Genomic DNA, 23,482 nt, shown 5'->3' with positions numbered 1-23,482 from the left:
GATACAATGAATTATTTAATAAAGTTCATCATATTTTCTCTGCCTGTCTCCTCTGTTCCCATTCGACACCCCCTTAGGATTCACGCATCTCCAACCCCTTTTCCGCCCGAAGAACACCAAAGTCCTAGCTTTCGATCGAGAATGAATTTTTGCACCTCCAACTAACCATGTGTGTATTACATTTTCTGTTACAGGTAAGTCAACGCAATTCCCCGTCACGCTGAATTACGAATTAATTTGGGTCCAAGGGAACAGGAGGATTGGGTATCCGTGGAGGGTGAGTGTAAGTTCCATAATTAATCCCACAATTACCGATCGCCGGGCTGATAACCAACTCCGTAGGAGATCCAACCCCGAGGATTACGTCGAAAGTGAAGGAGAATAGCCAGAAATCAGGGAGAGTAATAAGAGGGGAGGGAAAAAACGTCCTTCCCCCGGCTGAAGGTACAAAGCGGGATAGACAGAAAGCGAAGAGACTTCAGGGTGGTGAGGGGAGGGGACCGGAAGCAGTGGGGTTGGGGGGATACCGCGGAGAACGAGCATGAATTCGGTGCGAACGGGGTCGACGGGAATGTTCCTCCCTCCTTTGGTCGAACAGGCTGGAACGAGTTCGAGTGGTAATGCACTAATCAACCCCTTGGAAGGTAGATGTATTGGCGCTACAGAGACAGGGCGCAGGGGTTTCGGTTATAATCGAAGGCTGCCTCGAAGGCGGAGAGGTGGTGGACATGGACGAGCGCGAGAACAGGGAAGAAGGCAGGAAAGGGGGTGGTAGGCAGGCAGGCAGGCAGGCAGGCAGGCACCATTCGGGGGTTGGAGGTAACTGTTGTAGGACGGCACCGCGATCGACGTCGTTGTAGCATACACGATGTAAATTTTGCCCGGGTGTGCGGGTGCACCCTATACGATAGGGTAGAATCAAATCGATAGCAGACTAAGATATACCTATCAGTCTAATTGTCAGTACAGAAAGACCGAGAGAGACAGCGGCCCCGTGGTATCGGAAGAACGGATAGCGGGCAAGGGGGGTGGGGTGGGTGAGTGAAAGGCGAACGCAGAAGGAGGACGAGCGAGCGCGCGCGGGGGGTAGACTGGAGGGTGATAGCAAGGGGTGGGATATGCCAGGCATATAGCTTAATCACCCTCCTACCGTTCTTCAACCTCCAGCCAACCCTCTCGAACGTTGGTACCTACACCAACCCTTCCTTCTCCACGTCCTAGAGTAGCCGGCCTTCCGTCGTCCAATAATCAATAATTATACTCAAATAAAGAGAGAAGGGGATGGATGAATCGCCCGGCAAAGGGTTAGAACGGAGCGAGAGTTAGGTATCGGCGTAAGATACCGAGCGAGATGAAGCTAAAGCCACCTAGTACCACCTATACTGCATCCTCTCGGAGCTCCCTTCAACCCCCCCCCCCCTCCTCCATCCGCGATGCGGGCTTCTGACTTGCTTATCGTGTTACGAACACCGCGAACGATCTGTTTGGGTCTGTATTCTCCTACCTTCCATCGGTTAATCGATCCTGATCCGTTGCTAGAGATTAGTAAAAATCACGCATCCTTGGACCACTCTGTTACGCACTAGAAGAAATTTCCACATCGCAAAAGAAAATCGAGAGACAGGCGTTTCGTTGAAAATGCTAAGAAGTTCACAATCTAGTAACATTCCGTGAAACAGGGACCCAGTCACCGATGCTGAATCAGTTTACGCTTAACTTGATAACCCTATATTGGAATTGAAGGCATCATCCGAACGAGCAATTGCTTCTTGAATCTGAATTTTGGTTGTTAAAAATGTAAATTTCATCTAACGAGCAAAATCGAGTCCAAGCTGAGAATATAATTAATTCGAAGATCGATTGCTCGTACGAAATCCCGTCGTCGATTTCCCTCTCGTTCTGTCCCCCTGTGGGGCCAGAAATTCCACCGCGTCCCAGTTTTCCCCGTACATGTATACACGCGCGACGGCGGCGGCACCCGCGTGTACCGGACGTCCCAGTTAAACGTGGCGTTCAGTTGCACGCGGAACGTGGCTGCGTTCACTTTCACCGTAGCCGGGCGAAAGTAAAGCCTGCATCCCCCGCTTCGATGTGGCCTGCGAAAGGGGCAAACAACGAAGAGCCGACAACGTAGTCCGTTGGACGGTGGTGGTAGGGTGTTTGAAAGGAGGATACCGGGGTCGGACGAGGGGGTTGAAGGGGTTGCGGTGTGATGGCACCGCGGCGAAAGGGAGGGTGGTGTCTGCTTCGCCACTTCGGAAACTCTTGTGAAGTAGCGGGAACTCCAAGGCTCGCACTCCCCGTAAGCGGGTCAGAAACTTCTTTCGATCCTTCGCCCACCTTCACGTCCTCCTTTCCCTCTTGGTCTCTTTCATCGTGGTTGCCTGAGGTTAGGGATTATGCGTTTGTATCTACACCGGCCGTCTCCTTCTCTTTCGTCTTGTTATTCTTCCCGTCTTCCTCGTCCCCTGTCGTCGTACTCTTGCCCTTCATTCTTTCTTTCCGGACAACTTTACACCCCTTGATGCAACTGCATTAGTGTTCTAACAACTTGGTAAATATTTTCTGTGTTTAACATATTTGACGTAACCACTCGGTATGGTTATCGTGTGTGTAAGGCCATGGCAGGTTTCGAATATTTTATTTGATAAGAATTGATAATGAGATTCAATGTAAGCCAACAATTATATTCTAACCTTCTGCTAGAAGGCATGCCCTTTATGGCAGTTTAGTCTCATTTTTGTATGTTCGATTTTCGTTTTATTATATGAGATCTTTTATATTAATATCATAAAACAGAATCAAAAGATTCGGTGTCACATGAGTTCGAACAGTAGATTAATATACCTAGTTTCAGCTTCATTTTGAAGTGGAACATCGAAATGGTAAAATTGAAACTGAAGAATTTAATTTGTGTATATTGCTGTAAGTGAATATTGCATATTAAACATTTCCATCAATTTTTACAACGCTTCCATGCGCGCTTGAAATTTCATCTCATTTGAAATTCTATTTTCCCATGACCTTGATAATCACTGTTTCATTCCCTGTAAAGCGAAAAAGTTTGTTCCAGCGATTCAATACGGACGAAAAGAACACGCAGTCGCGTATCAATAGCGGGTTCAGGTTTAATGAAACGTGCGAATGTTCGAGCGGGAACCGTATTCACTCCCTGAATCTCCCTTCCTGTATCACGAACCAGGTGAACTACGATTGAACGGACAGGCGGATTTACTACTCGTGGAACCAATTCGTTGTTAAAACGATCGTATGTGCGTTTCTATTGAAACTGTGGAAATGTTTTGATGCTCTGGGAATTCAGACACAATTTAACGATTATCGACATCCCTCATCCGGTTGCAGTAAAAAGAATTTCCCTCGTAATGCGAGAGGCTTGCTTTTTCAAGTCTATTAATTTAGCAACTTACTAACCCCATAAATTCTAACGCAAACCTATACATATATCTCTTGAGAAAAATCATTTTATTCACCCAAGATAAATTAATTAATAAATTGCTCGTCCTTATCGCGATTTATCTCGAACAAATTTTGTACTTTCGTGAGACAACGATAAATCACGCAGTTTTCCAAACTTCATTCAACTGCAGACCAACCCGCTGGCTTATTCGTTAGGAATCAACCCTTTCGGGCATTTCTGGCCAAGCCACGCCAACATGTGATTCGGAGGTTAAGTTCCGTCTGCAACACGTGCCGTCGCGTTCCTGTGAGGGCGAAGAAACCCTCTCGGTCGGTCCACCCCCGTGTCTAACGAGGGCACTTCAAAGCGAACTGGAGCGATATTAAAATTAGAGATCCGTCATCGAAGTCGGTTCTCCTGAACCCTTCGTCGGCGGCCACGGGGACAAGCTCGGACGATGGTAATATTTCGAAAAGAGGGAGCGGGCATGCGGAACGAAGACGGTGGTGGAAACAGGAAGAAGAAAAGCAGAGACAGAACGATCGAGGAGGGGGTGGGCGGGAGGGTGGAGGGGGTTTGGGACGTTGAGGGACGTTCGCTCGGCCAAAAGGGTGTTACGATAAGGGGTTGAGCCTCAACGGAGGAGGCCGGTAGATCAATGAAAAGGGTTGCTCGGTCCGGGGGTGGATTGATCGCCGATAGGGAAATTTCGTTAGTTTCCTCCAGTCATAAAAGGCGGCAAGGGTGGTTGTGGTGTTGGTACTTCAGCCACCACCGCGGAGAGGCCTAACTAACGTTCGAGCCACCCTTCGAAATTCACCCTCGCAGGAGTGAGACGAGGGTGTTCGTAGGGTGAAGGGGGGAGGGGGTTGGGTTTCGAAGGAGGAACGGGTTGCAGGGTCTGTATACCTCCGAGGAGCCGGCGCGAGCCATGGAAGCACACGTCAGAGTATTAACGAAATTTTAACCAATCAATGAGAAGTTCATTAGCCCGTGCCGCGAGCATTCCCGCCCTCCCCTTCCCTCCCTTTCTACGAACCCGGGGCCTAACCGCCCCTGCTAGTAGTATTGCGAGAGATCGCGTGGCGGTGATAAAATTTAACAGCGCGTACAAACCACCCTCGCCAAGGCTCTGTTCGGCCGAAGAACACGGAACCGTCGTCGTACAGAAGCACGATTTTTCGGAGGTAAGGGTTGCTTTTCCCGGAATATTTTTCGAGGTTTATTCTACCGGACAGCCCATGGTATTCAAAGAGTAACTGATCAGGGAGAAAGCCGTGTCAGGAGGGTTGTTTTTTTGCAGCGTCATTTGTCTCCAATATCTCGAGCCACCCTCGACATAGATGGCGTGTATGCGTGTGTGTGTGTATGTGTGTGAGCAGGGGGATGAACTTAGGGGGGTGGGTAGGGTGAAAGAGGGTGTTACACGACAACTGTCGGTGTCAAGGAAACCATTGGAAGATGTCCAATAATATACAAAGACATTAATATTTAACTTCGATCCACAGTGAAATTCCTCCAAAAGATTCCGCGGATCTTACCCCACCCCTTGCTACGTTCTAAAAAATGATGAAACCGTGGACCACAAGTCGCAAGAAACCTTACATCCTACCCATCCCGTCACGGATCAACAGTTAGCAAATTGTCCCCCGCGTCCGCTGGTTTTTTGCCCGTCCGTCATTTGTCTCCGATATCACTCCACCCTCTAGCCACCTCCCCCCTCTTCCCCGAGCCAGGGACCGCGCTACAATATATCGAATAAGCCGCAACGACAAAAAGTGCGGGCGACGCCGCGAAGGAACGGTTGCGACGGCGGCGGAGTTGGCCCGCGGGACGAACAAAGAGCGCGTAGTCAGGGGGGAGGGAGGGTGGAATGAGGGGGGTTGGTCGGATGGGGAGTTGGGCGGTGATATAGGCGGAAAGGGTAGCCGACCGCGTAAGGGAGGCACACAGACAGACCGAGAGAAAGAGAGAGGGTAGCATTTAAAACCGAGACGCGCGGAGAAAAAGAGATTTGCATTGCCCGCTACGGGGGTGGCACGGGGTGCGGTTTTCTGTTGCGGAAGACCGAGGGGGTGAGTAACGACACGTATCATACGCGGAACCATACAACGTCGGCGGACACGTACGTTCGATATTGCGCCTGGTTTTTACGGGGAAGTTCCACCCTTCGGATCCACCAATTATCTCCTCGGCTTGGACATGGTATTCATACGCTTCTATTTTCGTGAATAATATCATGCCTGCTTTTGCTGGTATGTTTTAAATCGCAGTTTAGTTTTTTAGTTACAAAATGCATACATTTCTCACATCCGTAGACTGTTGTATCTAGTATCTTAATTGGGATTTCATCCCCCGATAGGTTTTATTAATGTTTTCTGCTCATCCTGTACAATCGAACTTATCCTCATTTTATAATTATTTTAACCGCTTACCAGCATAGATGAGTATTCGAGTATATATGTATTTTTAACGTCACATACCACTATTTTACCTTAACCTTCATCAGGATAGAATGAAGAAGAGCCTCAAAGACTCTCCGTACAGCATAGCTGAAATTAATAATTCTAAAATATTTTACTTCCTTTAATTCAGTTTATTTATTTAGTATACTATAGATTATTATTTGTATATATTATTCTAGTGTTCATTATGAAATAATAAACGACCCTCAGAGGCTCTTCTATACAGATGAAGATTAAAAGATAAAACACAGTAATCTATAGCCGTTACAATATCAACTTAATCCAAATAAGCCTGAATTTGCTTCGCGACTTTCTTCAAAATATTATCCCTAGTATTAAAAACAAGTAGATGATAATTATTGAAACAAAATATGGCGTGAATCTATCATTATTGCAGAATATGGCGCCGTTTAGAGGGCCGAGTTTTTCATGTTCTCCAATTAAAGCCCAGCATAGTCGAAAGAATAGTTGAAAATTCAATTCGAAAAGTACATTGACCAGTCGAACAAATGATTAAACAAGAGATCCCGACCCGTTGACGGAATAATACGTTCAGTCCAAAGCGAACCGACGAATCACATTCCCAGATCTGTCCGTTTCGTTCCGGGTGCTTGCAACTTTCTCATTAGCCAGCGCGACAATACGGCGGCCGCGTCCGCACACGCGACTCACAATAAACCCTCGCGATCGCTGCCCTGCCACGACGCCAAAATGTCACCTAAAGCTTTCGTATATCGAACGTTTCTGCCAATAAGCCTGTGTGGTCGCAACTGGCGCCAATTCTAAAGCCGTTGATTATGATATAAAGCCAGTCCTCCTTCCCAACCCTCCGTGGAACTTGACAGTGATCCAGCCGCCTCTGAAGCTTGGAAAGCCACGATCGAATGTAATTTTTAGGGAACGTTCTTACGTACAAATGACCCTGCGTTAAATCGACTCGAGCAGTTCGTTTAATTCATTCGGAGTAAAATATGGATTTTCATGTTTTATTGGATTGTTAGTAATAAAAAATTATGATCGTATTTTTAAATTAACATCACTTTCCAAACCTTTCCTGTAATCTTTTTTATGAGAAACGAAATGTTGTCAAAATGTTTATTAGTGGAGACTCTATAATTAAGGATAATTGTTTTCGCAAGGATAAGAAACATTCTTTCTGTAATGAAATGTCGAAGGTTGATAAGCTATATCTAAAATGGAAACTGTAGAACTAATCAATTTCTATAAAGGATTAAACATACAGTCCCGTCTATAAGTCACTGAACAGTTATGCTACTAGACGTATAATAAGAAAGATTTAAAAAGTTACTTAAATTCTGAAACAAACGAACTATATTAATTTTCCGTAAAATGTTTATTTCATTCAGGAATATTACATCTACATAAATCGTGACACTGTAACCATGAATTTTTAGAAATTATTCTCCCTGATTCCACTCAAATCAGTATATAATCGTTTCCACTAGTCCTTTGTTCATTTTATCGCGTGTTGTTAAGTCTTTTTCGACATCTGTACCGGCATTCTTCGATTGCATTAAATTGGTTCTATGAATAGTATTACAAAATTTACAACTGATTTTTACTTTATAATTTTTGTTAAGTAATTCTAAAAGACGCTTGAGGTCGTTTCAAGATCACTATCTTAACGAAATAGAGAATATTTTAGTGAATTGCTTCAGGAAATTACATTCCATGTCTCTCGGAACAATGACGTGTCTCGTAACTTATGGACAAACAATTCTATATTAGTTCCATATAGTGACACCTGATCAGGAAACGTGATTCTGCCCACGTCTTTCGAAGTACAGTGTCGACCACGCGTAAAAAACTCACCAAAAGTCTAAGAAAAAGAATCTGCCACCAAAAAAAGAATTATTTTCGTAGTAACGTAGGACAACAGAAATAACAATGAAAGAGAAACAGAGAATAAGATAGGGAGGGAGAGCAAAAGAGAATCGTCAAAAGAGCGAGAGTAAAGATAAACGAGAGAAAAACAATGGGCGGGAGGGGGATGGTCTGTACAGAAATGGTTTCGGCAAAGAGTGCCCTCGCTGGTGCTCGCTCGTAATAAGCATAAATCCTCGGAGGCTTATCTAGCGGCGCCCAGAAGAACGCTAAAATAAAATATCATACATTCTGCCTTCTACCCTTCGTACCAGGCTACGTTACGACTACAACCCCTCCTTCGCGTCCCTTATCCGTTTGCCGCCGCCCTCCAGTTCGCCTTCCACGTTCCCACTGCGATGGAACGTCTCTTCATAAACATCTGCTAATTTCGAGTCCACGAATGGGCATCTTGATTTTGAATTCTAGTTAAAACCGTGACTTCGCGATACATGTCCCTTGAAGCAGGAGCGGAACGGTTAGATAGGATTGCTTCGAATCAGAATTTTTCCACGATCTTCTATTACTCCTCGAACCAGCTAACAGCGAAATCCTGATAAAAGGGGTCAATTGTAACTCACGCTGAAATTTCTTTCGTATGCACTGTGGAACTAGTTTCTGGAGTATTAAGTAGCATTCTACACGTTCAATGTATTGGAAAACGGAATATACATGTATCTGCAAAATACGAATGCTTATTGTAAAAGAGGCTATGATGTATTACGAATTTCGCAGACGTGTCACATACAGGTAATCTCATCAAAATTCAGAAGTAGGAAACTTTTGGAATAACAACACTACATATCATATTATAATAATTTCTGAAATTCATCGAAGACGAATGTAGTTTTCCATAGAAGATTCTCTGCATGAAGTTCCGCGATTTTTAACGCTCAACGCAGAAACATGGATCAACAGCGGTCCGGTACCAACTAAACGAAGGTCAGACCCAGACGTCGATCCATGAGGTTCTCCGAAAAACTCGAATAATTAACCGATCCTCGATCAGAGTAGTTGAAGAATGGTAAGTGAAACGAGCTTACTCTAAAAAAAGACGAGTAGAGAAAAAGAAGATCGAAGCAGCAACGGGAGGGGATTGGTCAGGGTGGATTTTTGTGCGCGTCGATGCAGCGCGAGATGTTGGCCAAAGACACGTAGTCGGTGTAATGAGGCGAGATACATTCGCCGGGGGCGGCCCCGTTCGGGGGCGGCAGCCGGAGAAGCTCTGCCGGTCGGTATGGGGGGATGAGTTGCGGAGGGAGGAAAAGGGTTGAGCTCGAAGCCCGATCAGTCATTAGACAAGTGGGTATTCACATATATCGAGTTGTAAAATCGATAGGGGTGTCCGTTAGCCGTGTATCCTGTAAGGAGACGGTGGAGGGGATGAGATGCGAGCCGATAGGACGGGTGAGGGGGGGGGGAGCGAAACGGCGGGAGCGGGAAGGGACACAGGCAGCAGGGAAACGGGGGCTCTTCACCTCCGACATCAGACGGACGAAGACAGAACGCAACCCCTTTTCCTCTTGCCGCGCGCTTCCCCTTCGACCCCTTTTGTTGCTTCGCCATCCACCCCCAGCCACCGCACGTATCCAGTCCTTGCATATTAATCCTGCCCATAATTCCCACTTCCCAGTTTGGGCAACCCTTCGGCTCCGGCTACCTCGCTATCCCCCGTCGAGAGAACGAAAGGGAATCAGAATAAGCAAGGGAAAGATTTAAAGGCATATCCGCCTCCTATCGATTGGGCTTTCTTTCCGAGCCCGGCTTTTAATTGGCATTCTCCCGTGGTGAGAAAAGGAGAGAACCTCCGAGATCTTCCACCCCCGCCCCCTCGCAACCGCTCGTAACGACCCCCGTAGCTCGGTTGCGTTACCTACCGAGGGGGAGAGATGCCCGCGATCTTTTCGGCGAGATGAAAACATTTGAGATTGCGCGGACTCGGCCGATACGTATGTATGCATCAGGAAATTCGTGGCCAGGGCTTCCTGAAATGTATTTCTGGTGTTTCGGGGGAATGTTAGACTTCGACGAGTTCTTTCATTTCCCGATGAAAGTAAATAGATTCCCGGAGCTTAACCTATCAACAACTGAAGCGCCAGCAAATCCTCATGAGTAGTTTTTCTTTACTTATTCAACAAAATTTTCGTATTATATTGCCTAGTAAAATGTCTGCTGTTATATACGTTCTTTAAAATTCATATTTGTGGCCGAGTAACACGCGTCACATCGATTTTACCAATGTTCAATCCGTTGGGGGTTGACAGACGACACGCGATTAAAATTTAATTCTGACAAGAATACCTACGAGCGATTAAAGTCTTCGAAACTGGTATATAAAAGAATCTTAAGCTATTCTATAGAATTCGATGGAATACTTCTTTAGTATCGCGTAATATTTACAAAACATTTGTGTCGAAAATTTATCATACGAACACAGCTACACGGAGGCCACTGCGGCCATAACGATCCCTCGGCGGCGCATCATTGGTGGACAGGCAACGAAAATTAATACACGAAGTAACCGTGGCCTCCTTGCGCACCCCCTGCGTACCGTCGCGCACACGTACTTGTTTCCGCGGTCACGTGTGCGCGCACCCTCGCGGGGGGCACATAAGTGCGAGGAGGGTTGCGGCGGTGTGCGTGAAGATTGATTATACCGCGGGAGAGAAAATGTGATCAATAGCTCGACAAACAAAAGCCCCTCGGACGCCTGTGTATAATGCAAATAGCAAAAATCACGATACCAAAGGCGGAGGGGGTGAGGGTGGAGGGGTGTGGGGTTGGGCGGCTGAGAGCAAAGGGTTGAAGGAGATGATCGACGGTCAAGAAACAATGGCAACGCGAGCGTCGGCTACTTGGAGCCTCGCTCGACACCGTCCCCTTTTCTCGAACCCTCTCGCTCGACTTCTCACCCCCGACGCCTTGGGCCCCGGTTTAATTTGCATACGGCCGATCATGTCTTCCGGTCCGACTCACCTTCGTCCTGGTCGCTACGCTTCGCGACCATCGATCAAGCCCCGGTTGTTTTTACCCCGTAACACCCCCCCTCCTCTTCCCATCCCTTTCTTCACCCCTTCCCCGATTCACGACCACCCGTTCGTGGTCACTGGCGGTGCGCTCACACCGAGGATGCCTCCTGTCCCCCTTTCTGGGAGGATCCCGTTAACGAGGACCGCTTCTTCTATCGATGACATTGTTCCGACGCAGAGAACGTGAACTTTAGATCCGGAGAAGGGGGTGAGCAGGAGGGATGAACGGTGTGACATGATTACGGTCTTCAAAAAAGAAAGGGGTAGCTTTCTGTGTCTTGGGGTGAGGGGAGGAATAAGAAATGGGAGGAACGAAATAAATGAACCTTTACGGTATTATGATGACTTGAGGATAAATTGCTGAGTGTACCAATAAGTAATCCATAAGTTTTCTTATATAAAAATTATACACGCGTAGGTTCGTTAAAAATATTTACTGTTGTCAATACGCCAAATGAGTTTTGTTAAACAAAAGAGCAGAATATATCTGGACCTCAGAACCAGAGTGTATTAAGTCCACTTTTTTAAAAATTATATTTAACATATTTCACCTACTAAATTTGTCACTCTTGCCGATGGTAAAAATTATGTTGTTCTAAGCGATTTAGTTTTTAATATAATAGTGTAAAAATTACATTAAGTCTATATCTTGTCTCGAGCTACACAGTATAAAGTCCATCATATGGAGGATTTAATACAACGTTCACCATTTCTACATATCGATACTTGTCTGTAGTTCATTCAATAGTTCGAAGGTAGCGATTGCTTCTCATTGAATTACAAGGTTTCTGTGCCTTTGATTTACCCACCTATGAAGTTTGAAAAACATGACTTAACACACTCTGGCTATGCGGTCCAGATATTAAATTGAAAATTTACCGTGACTTTTATATTTCAGAAAACAATCGATCGCACATTTGATATACGTAACAGAAACACAAAATTACAGGATATTTTAAATGTGGCTTAGGGAAAATCGATGTATATTATATTACTGAAACAGCACTTGTTTCCTTTATTTACTAAGCTATCCCTATAAAGGTTCAATAAATACATAAATAAACGAACGTAACGGGTGGATATAAAAAGAAGGGGACGGAACCACGAAGTGAACGCGTGAGGCTAGTAATGCTGGCGCGCGATAGTTACACCCCTCGCACGCAAAAAAGTTCAAGAGGGAGCGAAGAAGAGAAAAATAGAGAAAACGAACGATGTATCGCAGCGGTTACAGTCTCTCTCCCCTCTGTTCCGATAAAACCGGAAAAGGCGGTGGGAAGAACGAAAAGGTGTGTGAGATACGCCACAATAGTTATAACCTGTTCCCTGTGTCGTTAATCTTAGTTTTTTGCCCTTCACCCCTCGCGAAACTTTCCAAGAAAAGTACGACGCAAAATTCTGACTCGAGCGTTTCTTTTTTTCTTTTTTTCAGAACATATCGGTCCGCTCTCCACTTCCTGTCCACCCCTATGGCCAGCTCGTATCTTTCATTACCGGCTGTATATATCGGCCAGACAGATTGAATGATCCGAATACGGGACGAAAACGAAAAAAAAAAAGAAAAAAAAACAAACAAAAATTTATGATACCCTGTCCGCGGAATATCCCTATTCAGCGGCGATGCGCCATAAGCCGCCGGCCTGAGATCTGGGGCAAGATCGAAATTCAATATGGAGAGCAACGCGCGGCCACGGCAATCGAGGGCCCACGAGTTTTACGAACGACTCGGAGACATTAAATTTAACGAATCCATGGACAGAACGAAACGTGCTCGTTGATATTATCGATACACGAACGAGCCTCTCTCGGTTTCTAGTGGCCTCCCAGTCAAATTGAGTTTCTGCGCCCTGGCTATATACCGAATCCACCAGCCGTCTGTCGAATTGAATCACCTTTGGTAATGGTTTCTATAAATAATTAAGACACCGATAAAAATGATTGAATCCACATTAACCGATACACGCTCATAAGATTTTAATATGTTTGTAAATGTTACTCGCTTCATCACCGATACTGGTGAATATTTTTTTTATCTTAAAATAATCTCTGACGCCGAAGTAACGATTTGAGGGGAGAAATGTTCCTGCAAACGTAACGTTCGGTTTCTCAAGAATTTAATATTTCACCTCTTCGAGAGTTGCAATTAATACAGGCGATACGAATTTTCGCGAAGAATACTATTCTTGATACCACGAAAATTGCTTCGTTTCGTTGATCGCCGTACTTACAGGATAAGTTGGACGATATCGACACGCTGTTAATTCCAGCTGTCCTTCCTCTCAGCTTTACCCGCAAAGCGATAACCTACCCCATTGCTAATGGCGGACATTATTACGAGCAACTTCGAGAACTTACCCCCTCGCCCCCTGACGTTCGAGCAGTGGATCCACGTGTATAGAACGCCGATGCGTACTTATCTGCAACCCGTATCCACAGTCGTGTGATCGAAACGCGGGGCGAAGTAACTTACAGCCGTGGGCATGTATCGATTGCGAATGAAACGGAGGACAACTGACAGGTAGCTGCTCCTGATAAATAAATTAGAGAATGAAAATGGTTGACACTGCATCAAGGATCTTCGACGTGCCCTCCTCCCCCAATAGAAATAGGATAATTATTCCGTACAACTTGCTTCCCCTATGTTTATTTTTCTACTTTGGGGCTATAATACACTCAATATTAAATTAACCCTATCAGTGTCGCATTAATTCTACGAGATAAAAAAAAATATGTTTTTACATATTTTCCTCTATTTAGGTTCAAATAAGATTAAAATAATTTTTCAAAACTTTCTTTTGTATTTGTACAAAACAAGTAATGCACCTAATTATACACATCCGTTTTTGATAGCTATATACTGAGATTTTAATAATGCGTAAAATGAACAAATGTTGCAAATGACCTATTTCATTTTTTCTTTACAATTATATAAATACAAAAACATCGATTTTGAAAACATTTTTAGTAATTATGTCAAATTGAAAAGACCTTACCTCATCTGCCTACGAATTCCTTCTCCAGGGTGACTTAATTATAAATATCGCAGAAATTGATCAGCATACAACGGCACTTTTATTGGATTATATTCACAAATGTTGTCAGTATTAAAAAGCCAACAGCAAGTAAAAAAAGTTGATTGTAAGTACCCTTAAAAAATATTTTAAATACACATGCATAATTATGCACATCGAATCTGAAAGAGTTAATTCTACAAATGAATATGACAATGGCTTAGGAGGTACACTCAAATTTTGTATTTCGAACTGAAACGGTTCAGACAGTACAGAATAGAAAGTAATTTTCTACGATTGTTCTTCCCGAGCATAATGATTTTGTGTAAAGATGAAAATAAAGCCTGAAGTGAAATGCTTGCTATTTAATAGCGCAGTTTTCAAAATATAAACGCTCATAGAACTCCCAATTCGACGAGAATTAACCCTCACTCTCATGGTTCCTCCGGCAGTGTGAACGACGAAGAAAAAAAGGGAATGGGAGAAGAGAAAGGGAAGAACACGGAGCAACGAGTGTTTGTCAAACAGCGTTAAAAAGAAAGAGTCGTCGTTTTTTCAATCCGTCGCTCACACCACCGGCCAGGAGCTATCGATGCGTGCCGTGGGCGTGAATTCCGCGGAATTGAAGCTTTGCTCCTCAATTAACCTCCCGGAAAAAAAGGATGATGCCTCACCGGGGAAAAACAATTGATACGATCTTTTTCGCATCGCCGTTGCACCGTGCGAAATGCATTCAGCTTTAAAATCGTTCGCCTCGCTCCCGGCTTCTACCCGCCACCACCACCACCACCACCCCCATTGGCCATCCCAGCGCGCACAACCCCCCGTCCCAACCGATATTTTCGTAACCGATCCCATAAACACGTGGATGGGTTCCGAGTCAGAAACTTTGGAGCACTCGCGAGTCATCGCAATTCATCGCACCCGCGACGATTCACCACCCCCCGGTGTCACTCACCCCTCCCCTATCTCTTCTCCATTCGCTTCGTCGATTCGAAGAACCATCCCCGGTATACATCTTTCTAGGGAATAAAAAATATTGCAATAATTACGCGGGAATATCGGGGTCGTACCGATGACACGCTTTTACTCTTTCTTTTCTCTTTTTGTTCCGGGGGGAGGGGAGGTTGAAACATGGGGTAATTCTACGCTGAGAGCTGTATCGAGCGATATTTGGATTGAACGGGTTCCACGGGAGTTTTTTTTATAAAAATTCCTCGGGGGAAGTGAATTACATCGACTATTTAATATAAACTTTTAACGTTCCCGGGAGGGTGTGGAAAATGGAAATTGCGATCAATGGAATAACTGCTCGTTTGTTGCATTGCATTTGGGTGGAAATTATTTTTACGGCGTGGTAAGTTTTAGCGGTGTGTCGTTTTTTGATTGGATGTTTTATGTAATGACTGACGCTTCTTTTTGTTTAATTTCAAAGACGGTCGGGGTATTTCGGGTTCTCCCGATTGTAAAATTATGACGTTTAAATTTCCGTCCTTTGATAACTCGTTTTAATCGAACGCGTGCTTGATCGAATCGACGATTCCCCGTAATTTTCTTTCGAGGTATACAACACGCGTACACGTAGCTTAGAATAGTAATGAGAGACGGTTCCGTGACGAGAGATCAGTCGATAACGGTCGTCATAATTTATTAACGGAGCACTATCAATGGATAATAGTCGAGTCCTATTGCTATAACGATTCTAATATTACGTGTGACTGAGCCGATTCCGTTTCTCCAATTATACGTTTATACATACGATATATTCCTGTCAGTTCTATTCCATAACTTTCATTTACTAAGAAAACAAAGCTTCTTTAATCTCGCTCGCCGTATAGTTCGATTATTATGCAAACATCCGCTTTTTCTCCAGATGTACTTGAAAAGTAATTAAACGGAGGTGTTCCAGCAGAAAAGAAGGACATGTTTTTAAGGGGTGTGCCACCTTAAACGCATGAAAATAACAAGTTTATTTAGCAATGTTTTTCTTTTAAATAATGTACTCAATAAATAATCTTATTAATAGCATTTATTGTAGATCTATTGAAGATTACAAAAACCTTTTATGTTTATTTTTTTTTCAACAAAATGGCTGTGTTAGAACCGCTGCGGTTCTGAATTCTTTAACATTGACTCGGCAATTGGCGTTGCCCGCTTCTCCGATCTGGTGGGTCTTAGAACAAAAACACAAAATTTTTTAGTTTCTACATGACAAAAACTAAATAGAAATAAAGAAAGAAATATAAATGGTATTTAGAAATAAACAGTTGTATGAAAATGTTCCAATAAAAATTCTGATGTTTAACACAAAAATTGGGTTACAAAGATGTCTGTAAACAAATATTTTCGAACAATCGTAAAATCCGTATTTGTAACAGATGCACCGCGGAAAGGCTTTAACACCGTCATTTTGTCGAAAAAAAAAGAAAAAGTTTTTATAGTCTTCAATAGATGTAGATATAATAAATGCCATTAATAAAATTTTCTGTCGAGTCCATTATGTAAAAGAAAATAATTGATAAATAACGCTATGCTTTCATGCGTCCAAGGTGGATCTCCCGTTAATGTCAGAATTCTAACGTGCGTGAATCTTCAAAACTCGAGTTGGGTTACGATCGAGAAAATACGTACGTGAATAATCGTACTATAGATAAATGTTGATTGTCAACTGTTATAAAATGAATAAAAAATAAATAAAATATCTGATCCTATATTTCAATCGTATGTCTCCGTAGCGCCAGAACACAAAAGAATCCCCCGCCTTACGTGTAACTTAATCCCCCTACCGGTAATTACATTCAGACCCGACTAGATTTAAAGTTATCCCAGTCCGGGTAAGCGGCAGATATCGATTTCCGTGGAATCGATTCGATAAAATTAATAAAGAGCTTCTGTTAAGCTCCTTAGTCGCTGATAAACGATGCGGGTGGTTCCACCGGGACGGGGGCGTGGTGGCTCGAAAGGCGGAATGGGATTTCGTGAATGTGATTCTATATTTGTATCGACGGTAATGTAATTACGTTCATGTTCGATCTCATGACAACCGGGAACAGACGACGATCGGTGGAACAACGCTCTTGCATACACTCTGATATTTCGGAATATAATTATTCCGTGCTCGGTTTTATTAACGTCACCGTGCGCTTAATTAACATTGGAACCGCTCGAAGAATCGATCGAGGCGCGGGCGTGGGGATACTTCTTCGGGGGCTGTTTAATTAATTGGAATCAATATCTGCTTTCAGATCAGCCAACTGGTCGAAGAAGTGTCCAGGTTACAACAGAGCCTGCAACGTCTTCAGGAGACCAGCGCGCAGGCGACGGTGAGGCTCGAGGAAGAACTCGAGGCCCGTAGACAGCACATCAGCAGACTGGAGAGCAAACTCGAACGACAGAGGGACTATGACGACCTGAAACGGGAGATTAGCGCGCTGAGATCGGTCGATCTCTCGCAGATCCCGACCGGCGAACCGGGCAAGAGCCTGGAGCACCTTCTAATGGAACGCTCGAAGGCGCTTCAGCAAACAGAGATCTTGAAGCCATCGTCCAACACCCCGGACGCGCTCGGTGAGTCAATTGAAACAGATTTTTCATCGACATTAGGGCGTACGAAATACAGTGATGCCTCGAGAAAACTTTCTTGGTTGTGCGACCACAAAATAATATCAGTTTTTCTTTCTGTTGTATGGAAACATTAACCATAACGTGACAGTTCAAGGGACAACTCGGTCCATCTCATTTTTAATGATCTGTTCATAATTGTTTTTTGCAAAGGAAAAATAATATCCCCATTTGTAACGATATTCGTTACAGGATCCAAAGCAACTTACAGGGGCATCGCTGTATTTAAGATTAGATCGATCAGCTTCAGCAAAGTAACAGTTAAACGTTAGGAGTATCGACTATGTTTCTGGTGACAGTAACTTTAGATCAGGAATTGTCGAGGATACTGTTCGCTAAACAGTTTGCAGCAACGTTAGAAACGCAGATACCGATTCTTTCTGTTTAATACTACTGGTACTGATTCCTGCGCTAAAGCTCCAATCTTCGATCCCCGACTCTCTCTCTCTCTCTCTCTCTTCGAGGCTACGTCGAAGGACCCAGTATTGAGTAAGAGTACAAAAAAAAATAAATAAAAGGACACGAGTCACGCAACGCGGACGCTTATTTTATAAAGAACGAGGGATGACTGAAGGAGCTTACCGAGAGAAAAGGACCAACAAAATAACTCTGCTTGCCATTGTGTTCGCACTTCTGTTTAACTATATAATATCTTTTTATCTCTCCCTTCTGTCTTTCTCCCACTTTTTAACCTGTACCTCTAAGTTTTATTCTTCTGTTAATTTTTAGACCTATTTCACTGTCTCTCCTCCCTTTTGTCGCTATCGAGCTTCTGTCGTCCTCTCACAAGTCTATTTCTTTTTCTCTGGCTCCCTTTTTCTCTCTCTCTCTCTCTCTCTCTCTCCCCCTTTCTCTCTCTCTCTCTCTCTCTCTCTGTCTCTGCCTGTCTCCCTCCGTGATCCTCAACTGCTTCGACTGCACTTTTTCGAGCTACTCTCTCGCTGGTACGCGCATCAACGTACCTTTGTAGTAGGAGGTACTAACAAAACCTGCACGTTAACTCAGATCCGTGCCCACCCCACCCTGTCAAACACCACGTATACACGATGATCATCCAACCCCCCCCCCTCCTCTCCCTCCAAGCCCAGCCCTTACGTCACCCGGAGCTCTCACTACGAGCATCTGCACGCTGGGAAACGCAAACTTCGTACACGCAAATTTGCGAACGGTACCCCGTTAATATTTCTCGAGAGCGTTACATACATACTTATCTTTTTTTTTATCGGGGGACAGAGTTTATTACGCGTTGATCGGGAGCAAGTATGAACCGAGCGAGAGAGAAGCCTTCACAGGCAGAGAAAGAGACATCATTTTCGGGATGTAAATACCAGGCGAACCCTTCCCAATCTCGCGACTTCTCCTTCAGAGGACTGAACATTTCTCTTTTACGATAAAGTCCAAATTCCACGAATTGATCGGTTCGCTCTGTTCACGGATAAAAGAGAACCCAAGAAAGAAAGAAAGAAAAAGGAACGAAAGGATTCCTATCGAAGTGATGAGGGAAAGGTCGGTTGATACGTCGTGACACTTTTCCTCTCGTTGGGCCACGTTGTTCCTCGTTCCTGTGGATCACGCGACGAAGCGTTGAAAAAGAGAGTCTCGGTCGTCGTCTGTCGTCCAGGAGGAGGAATGAAAAACAAAAATAAGCTCGAGTCGATCGTGAATCTACATATATCGCTTCACTGTGATCCGCGGTGTTTGAGCTCGTGTTGACGCGGTCCCTTGTGTTTTTGGTGGTTGCAGGTGGACTATCGTCACCCCTGCAGCGCGCTTCCACCGCATCGCCCCACGGGGTCGGGGCTGTACCGCCTTCGTCCCACGTGTCCTCCCAGCAACCACCGCCGCCGCCCCCAGCAGCAGTTTCCCTCCCTCCGCGATCCACTCCGACACCGTCTTCGGCGACCTCGACGACATCCAGCCTCCTCTTCCCGCCTCCTCTCCAGAACGTCGAAACCTTCGGTTCCTTCCTCGGCGAAGAGATCGTCGCTAACTGGAGGCGGACATTGGAGAGATCCATCATGAACCAACAGCAACAGCAGCAGCAACAACAACAACAACAACAACAACAACAACAACAACAACAGCAGCAGCAGCAGCAGCAACAACAACAACAACAACAACAACAGCAACAACAGCAGCAGCAGCAGCAGCAACAACAACAGCAACAGCAACAGCAACAGCAACAGCAACAGTCGATTCCACTGAATCCGTTGTCACAGCAACAACAGTTACAGCAAGCTCAACCGCTGATCGGTCTGCATCCTCCAACTAGTACCAGTAGTATAAATCATCTTCCATCGCCCACAGACCCATCGTCCAGTTCCAATACGCCAGCCAAATCGAACACCCCATTAGGAACCACTCCACTGAGTTGCCTTGACGTAGCCGAGAAGGCACCCACGCCGGTCTCAGGCCACGAAACGCCTGCACCACCCACGCCATCGTCTACCACCGCGTTAACATCACCACCGAGCTGTCAACCACCCACCACGATGATCGAAACGACTGCTTCCTCGGTGTCTATCAACGGCGGCAGCATGATACCCGCTATGCCCACTGCACCACCGCCAAAGAGTCCCGCGGACCAGGAATCCTGTCACAACAACAATAACAGTCATCATCTGGCGAACAATAACATCGGCGGCCTAAGTGTTCTGGACACCCTGAAGAGCCCGTTTCGGTTCGACGACAGGACGCATCCATTCAGATTCGGCGATGAGTTCGGAGCGGCCGGTATGGCCGGACGACTCGGCGAATCGTTGATCCCGAAAGGCGATCCAATGGAAGCCAGACTCCAAGAGATGCTAAGATACAACATGGACAAGTACGCGTCCCAGAATTTGGACACTCTGCACATAGCCAGGAGGGTCAGAGAGCTGCTGTCGATACACAACATTGGTCAAAGACTGTTTGCCAAATACGTTCTCGGGCTCAGCCAAGGAACCGTCAGTGAACTGTTAAGCAAACCGAAGCCCTGGGACAAGCTCACAGAAAAAGGCCGCGACAGCTATAGGAAGATGCACGGTTGGGCTTGCGACGAGAACGCTGTAATGCTGTTGAAATCCCTGATACCCAAGAAAGGTGAGTACGAACGCTCTCTCTCTCTCTCTCTCTCTCTCTCTCTCTCTCCAGTTGTCCCGCCGTTAAGGATCTGTACGAATCACTTCTATCTGAGCGGTGAAGATCAAACGATTGAGTTGAAACGGGACCATCTAATTACATATTATCATTGCTCGAGAAGTAAATTGTATCATGTGATCTGGTTCCGATTGGATTTTTAAATCGGCAGTTTCGACAATGGTAAACTAGACCTGGCCAATTCGATATTGTAGTATATACGAGTAATTAGATCCGTTTCTTCTTGAATGGTTCATCAACAGGTTGTTCCATCAGAAGAGTGGTAATTAATGTTTCGAGTGAATTGATGATAATGAACCAGTCGATGATTCTCCTGTTGATTGAATATAGATCGTTTTTGCTTTGCCGCTGATCAATTTACCGTTCGACTCCTAAAAATATCTTTTTCTGCCTCGCACTGCCAATAATCTGTTCTGCCGAATCACTAACAATCAGCTGTCAGTTAACTATATTTTCGGCTGTCTAATATGGGGTGATACTGGTGTCTCTGTTTGGCCTAACTTTATCCCCGCGGAGGAGGATGCGTAATACTGAAGCCGGAGGTCCCATCCCTCTAAATTGCAGAATCTGAATCTGATCGGAGGACAGAATCGATTCTCGATGTAGCCATGCGTTGATGACGTCGTGAACTTTCGGGGGGTATCATTCGTGGAAGGTATCGTTATATTACGTCGGAGTAGGATATTTTACAGAAAATTGAAACATGAGATCTTATTGAACATTGAATAACCTAAACGATACTATTCTGATAACTGCCAGGAGGACTCGTAGTTTGAGATGTTTGGAAATTTAGCAACCGTGAGCGTTATAGACAACTGTGCAGCAGGCTGCTTCGATTCGCAGGAGTCCATAATACACACGAAATTATACGATATTGTACAAAAATAGTAGCAATCGAAAGTGTCTTGTCTTATTTACTTAAAATAGTAGAAAATAGGTACATATATTAGAGCGATTGGACTATGGATGTTTTACACATATAGGGTGAAAACAGTGGAAACAAATACGTTAACGAAAATATACGTTTTCTATTCTACTCTTAAATTTATAAATTTTTTAGTGAGTGGAATACATTTTCATTCGATTTGGGAATTTTGTAAAATCGTTTACGGACATGTGAATTTCCGTAAACATCCACAATCTAGTTGCAGAACAATATATAATATTTCATCAAAATATACATTAACCTTCGCAGTACCCTGCACCTTTCCTTGTTATGTGAACTACCAAGGAGGGAGGGTACGTTATGCCCACCTAATAAAAACCTACAATGTCTTACAAAAACTTCATATTTCGATCATATTTGGAAATAAAGGTTTAAAATATAGTATTCCATTAAAATTATATAAATTTATTGCAAATGAACAGTTTTATAAGTAACTTTTTTAAGACTGCAGAAGTTGTTTCAAAATGAGACCTCAAACAATTCAGTCATTTACACTTTCATAATCATCACAATCCTGCCATGTAACAGTTTGTTTTACTGTATCTCCCACATACATATTTGTTATACGAATCACATAAAATTGTTGTCTTGCTTAGTTTACTGTATTTATCACGTTTGCTGCGACATTCTTTTATTTTTTTACTCTTTTCAAGTTTTTACGAAACAATATCCATGTTTGACTTTTTCAGAATTTTTAAGTAATTATTTCGGCGATAATTCTCAACACAATAATATGGTGGGCATAAAATCATGTGTGTTATGAAATATCTCCTAACAAACTTCAACGAAGAAACATTTTTATTTTTCCGACCACACATAGTATTAAAAAAAAACAAGGAAATCATCTCAAAGAATACACCCAACTATTGACAAATTTAAATTAATCGGTTCTCGAATTGCCACGTTACGTTACATCTATCTTGATCAGTGAAAAGAAAAATTCAGTACCTATCGCTGCAGCAGTCACGATCGAAGGGTGAACTCGAGGATCCCGAAGGAGTGCATCGCACGTGACGCAAAACAGTTCGGAGATGACGTTCGATTTCGTCTTCAATAATCTTAATTAAATTATACAGCCAGTTGGTCCGCCGCGCTCACTATCGATTGTTTGCTGCGTTTGGCAGCCATATTGTTTAGACTAATAGCTCCCGGGAGTAGGAAACCGGGGGGGATGAGTTCTAGGCAAGGGTGCAATACATAAAGGGCACCAGAAACGGAGAAGAGGATGGGTTAAGGTGGGTAGAAAGGAAACAGGGGTCCAAGAGAGAGCACAGACGTTCTAGATCCGGCCGCACTTATCGCAAAGGTAATTTACACTTTCGCTAGATTGCCGAGGGATCGTGAAATTGTTCTGGATGAAACCGTAGCGACGATCTTGCCTCGCTTCTCATGGCCATCCTGGTGATTTCACGAAGAAATTGAGCGTGATCGAGATCGAACACGATGCTTAATCGATCCCTTTGTAGACGAGGAACGTGGAAATGTACTCGTGTGCATCAGTCATAGTACACTTGCCTTAACAAATGAAACATAAAAAAGAATTTATATTACGGAATTATTTGAATTACAAAAGAAGATTCATTGGTCACGTACAGTATAAATATAAAATTGATCGTGGCAATTTATAGACAGATTTCTGTAATATTTATGAAATAATTTCATTCCAATGTATCTATCTCTCCAAACTTTTTAATTTGGAAATACTTATTTTTTTTGTTTTCGATTAAGACCACAACTTTCTGGTTATGTCAAGATCGACACATTATGGAACCTCATTGGAATTTTGTTATTTTTACACGTATTCTAGTTACAGAAAAATTAAAAGAAGATATTAAAATTATTAATAAAAATCATGTCCGTAATAGAATTCATATTTTCCTTCAAATTGTCAACAGTCTGGAATTTAACGAACAGTATAGTTCGGCCGAGACTGGAATTGTCTACTGATTCTACAGTGGCGTTACTTTTTTCAA

At 44.0% G+C, this 23,482-nt stretch overlaps 1 protein-coding gene across 1 annotated transcript in view; it reads left to right on the top strand.

The window, feature by feature from the left end:
• LOC107186659 (homeobox protein cut) overlaps window positions 1-23,482 on the top strand; it is a 132,695-nt gene that overhangs the window by 96,008 nt on the left and 13,205 nt on the right. The window contains 4 exon segments of the mRNA XM_015574583.1: window positions 17,050-17,371; window positions 19,169-19,470; window positions 19,473-19,592; window positions 19,660-20,506. Of these exon segments, the coding sequence (XP_015430069.1) occupies window positions 17,050-17,371; window positions 19,169-19,470; window positions 19,473-19,592; window positions 19,660-20,506 (1,591 nt within the window).

The sequence above is a fragment of the Dufourea novaeangliae genome, unplaced genomic scaffold (genome assembly GCF_001272555.1).
Source record: "Dufourea novaeangliae isolate 0120121106 unplaced genomic scaffold, ASM127255v1 scaffold80, whole genome shotgun sequence".
Taxonomy (NCBI): domain Eukaryota; kingdom Metazoa; phylum Arthropoda; class Insecta; order Hymenoptera; family Halictidae; genus Dufourea; species Dufourea novaeangliae.
Note: the sequence above shows the minus strand (reverse complement) of the source record. Positions and strands in the feature narration are given on the sequence as shown.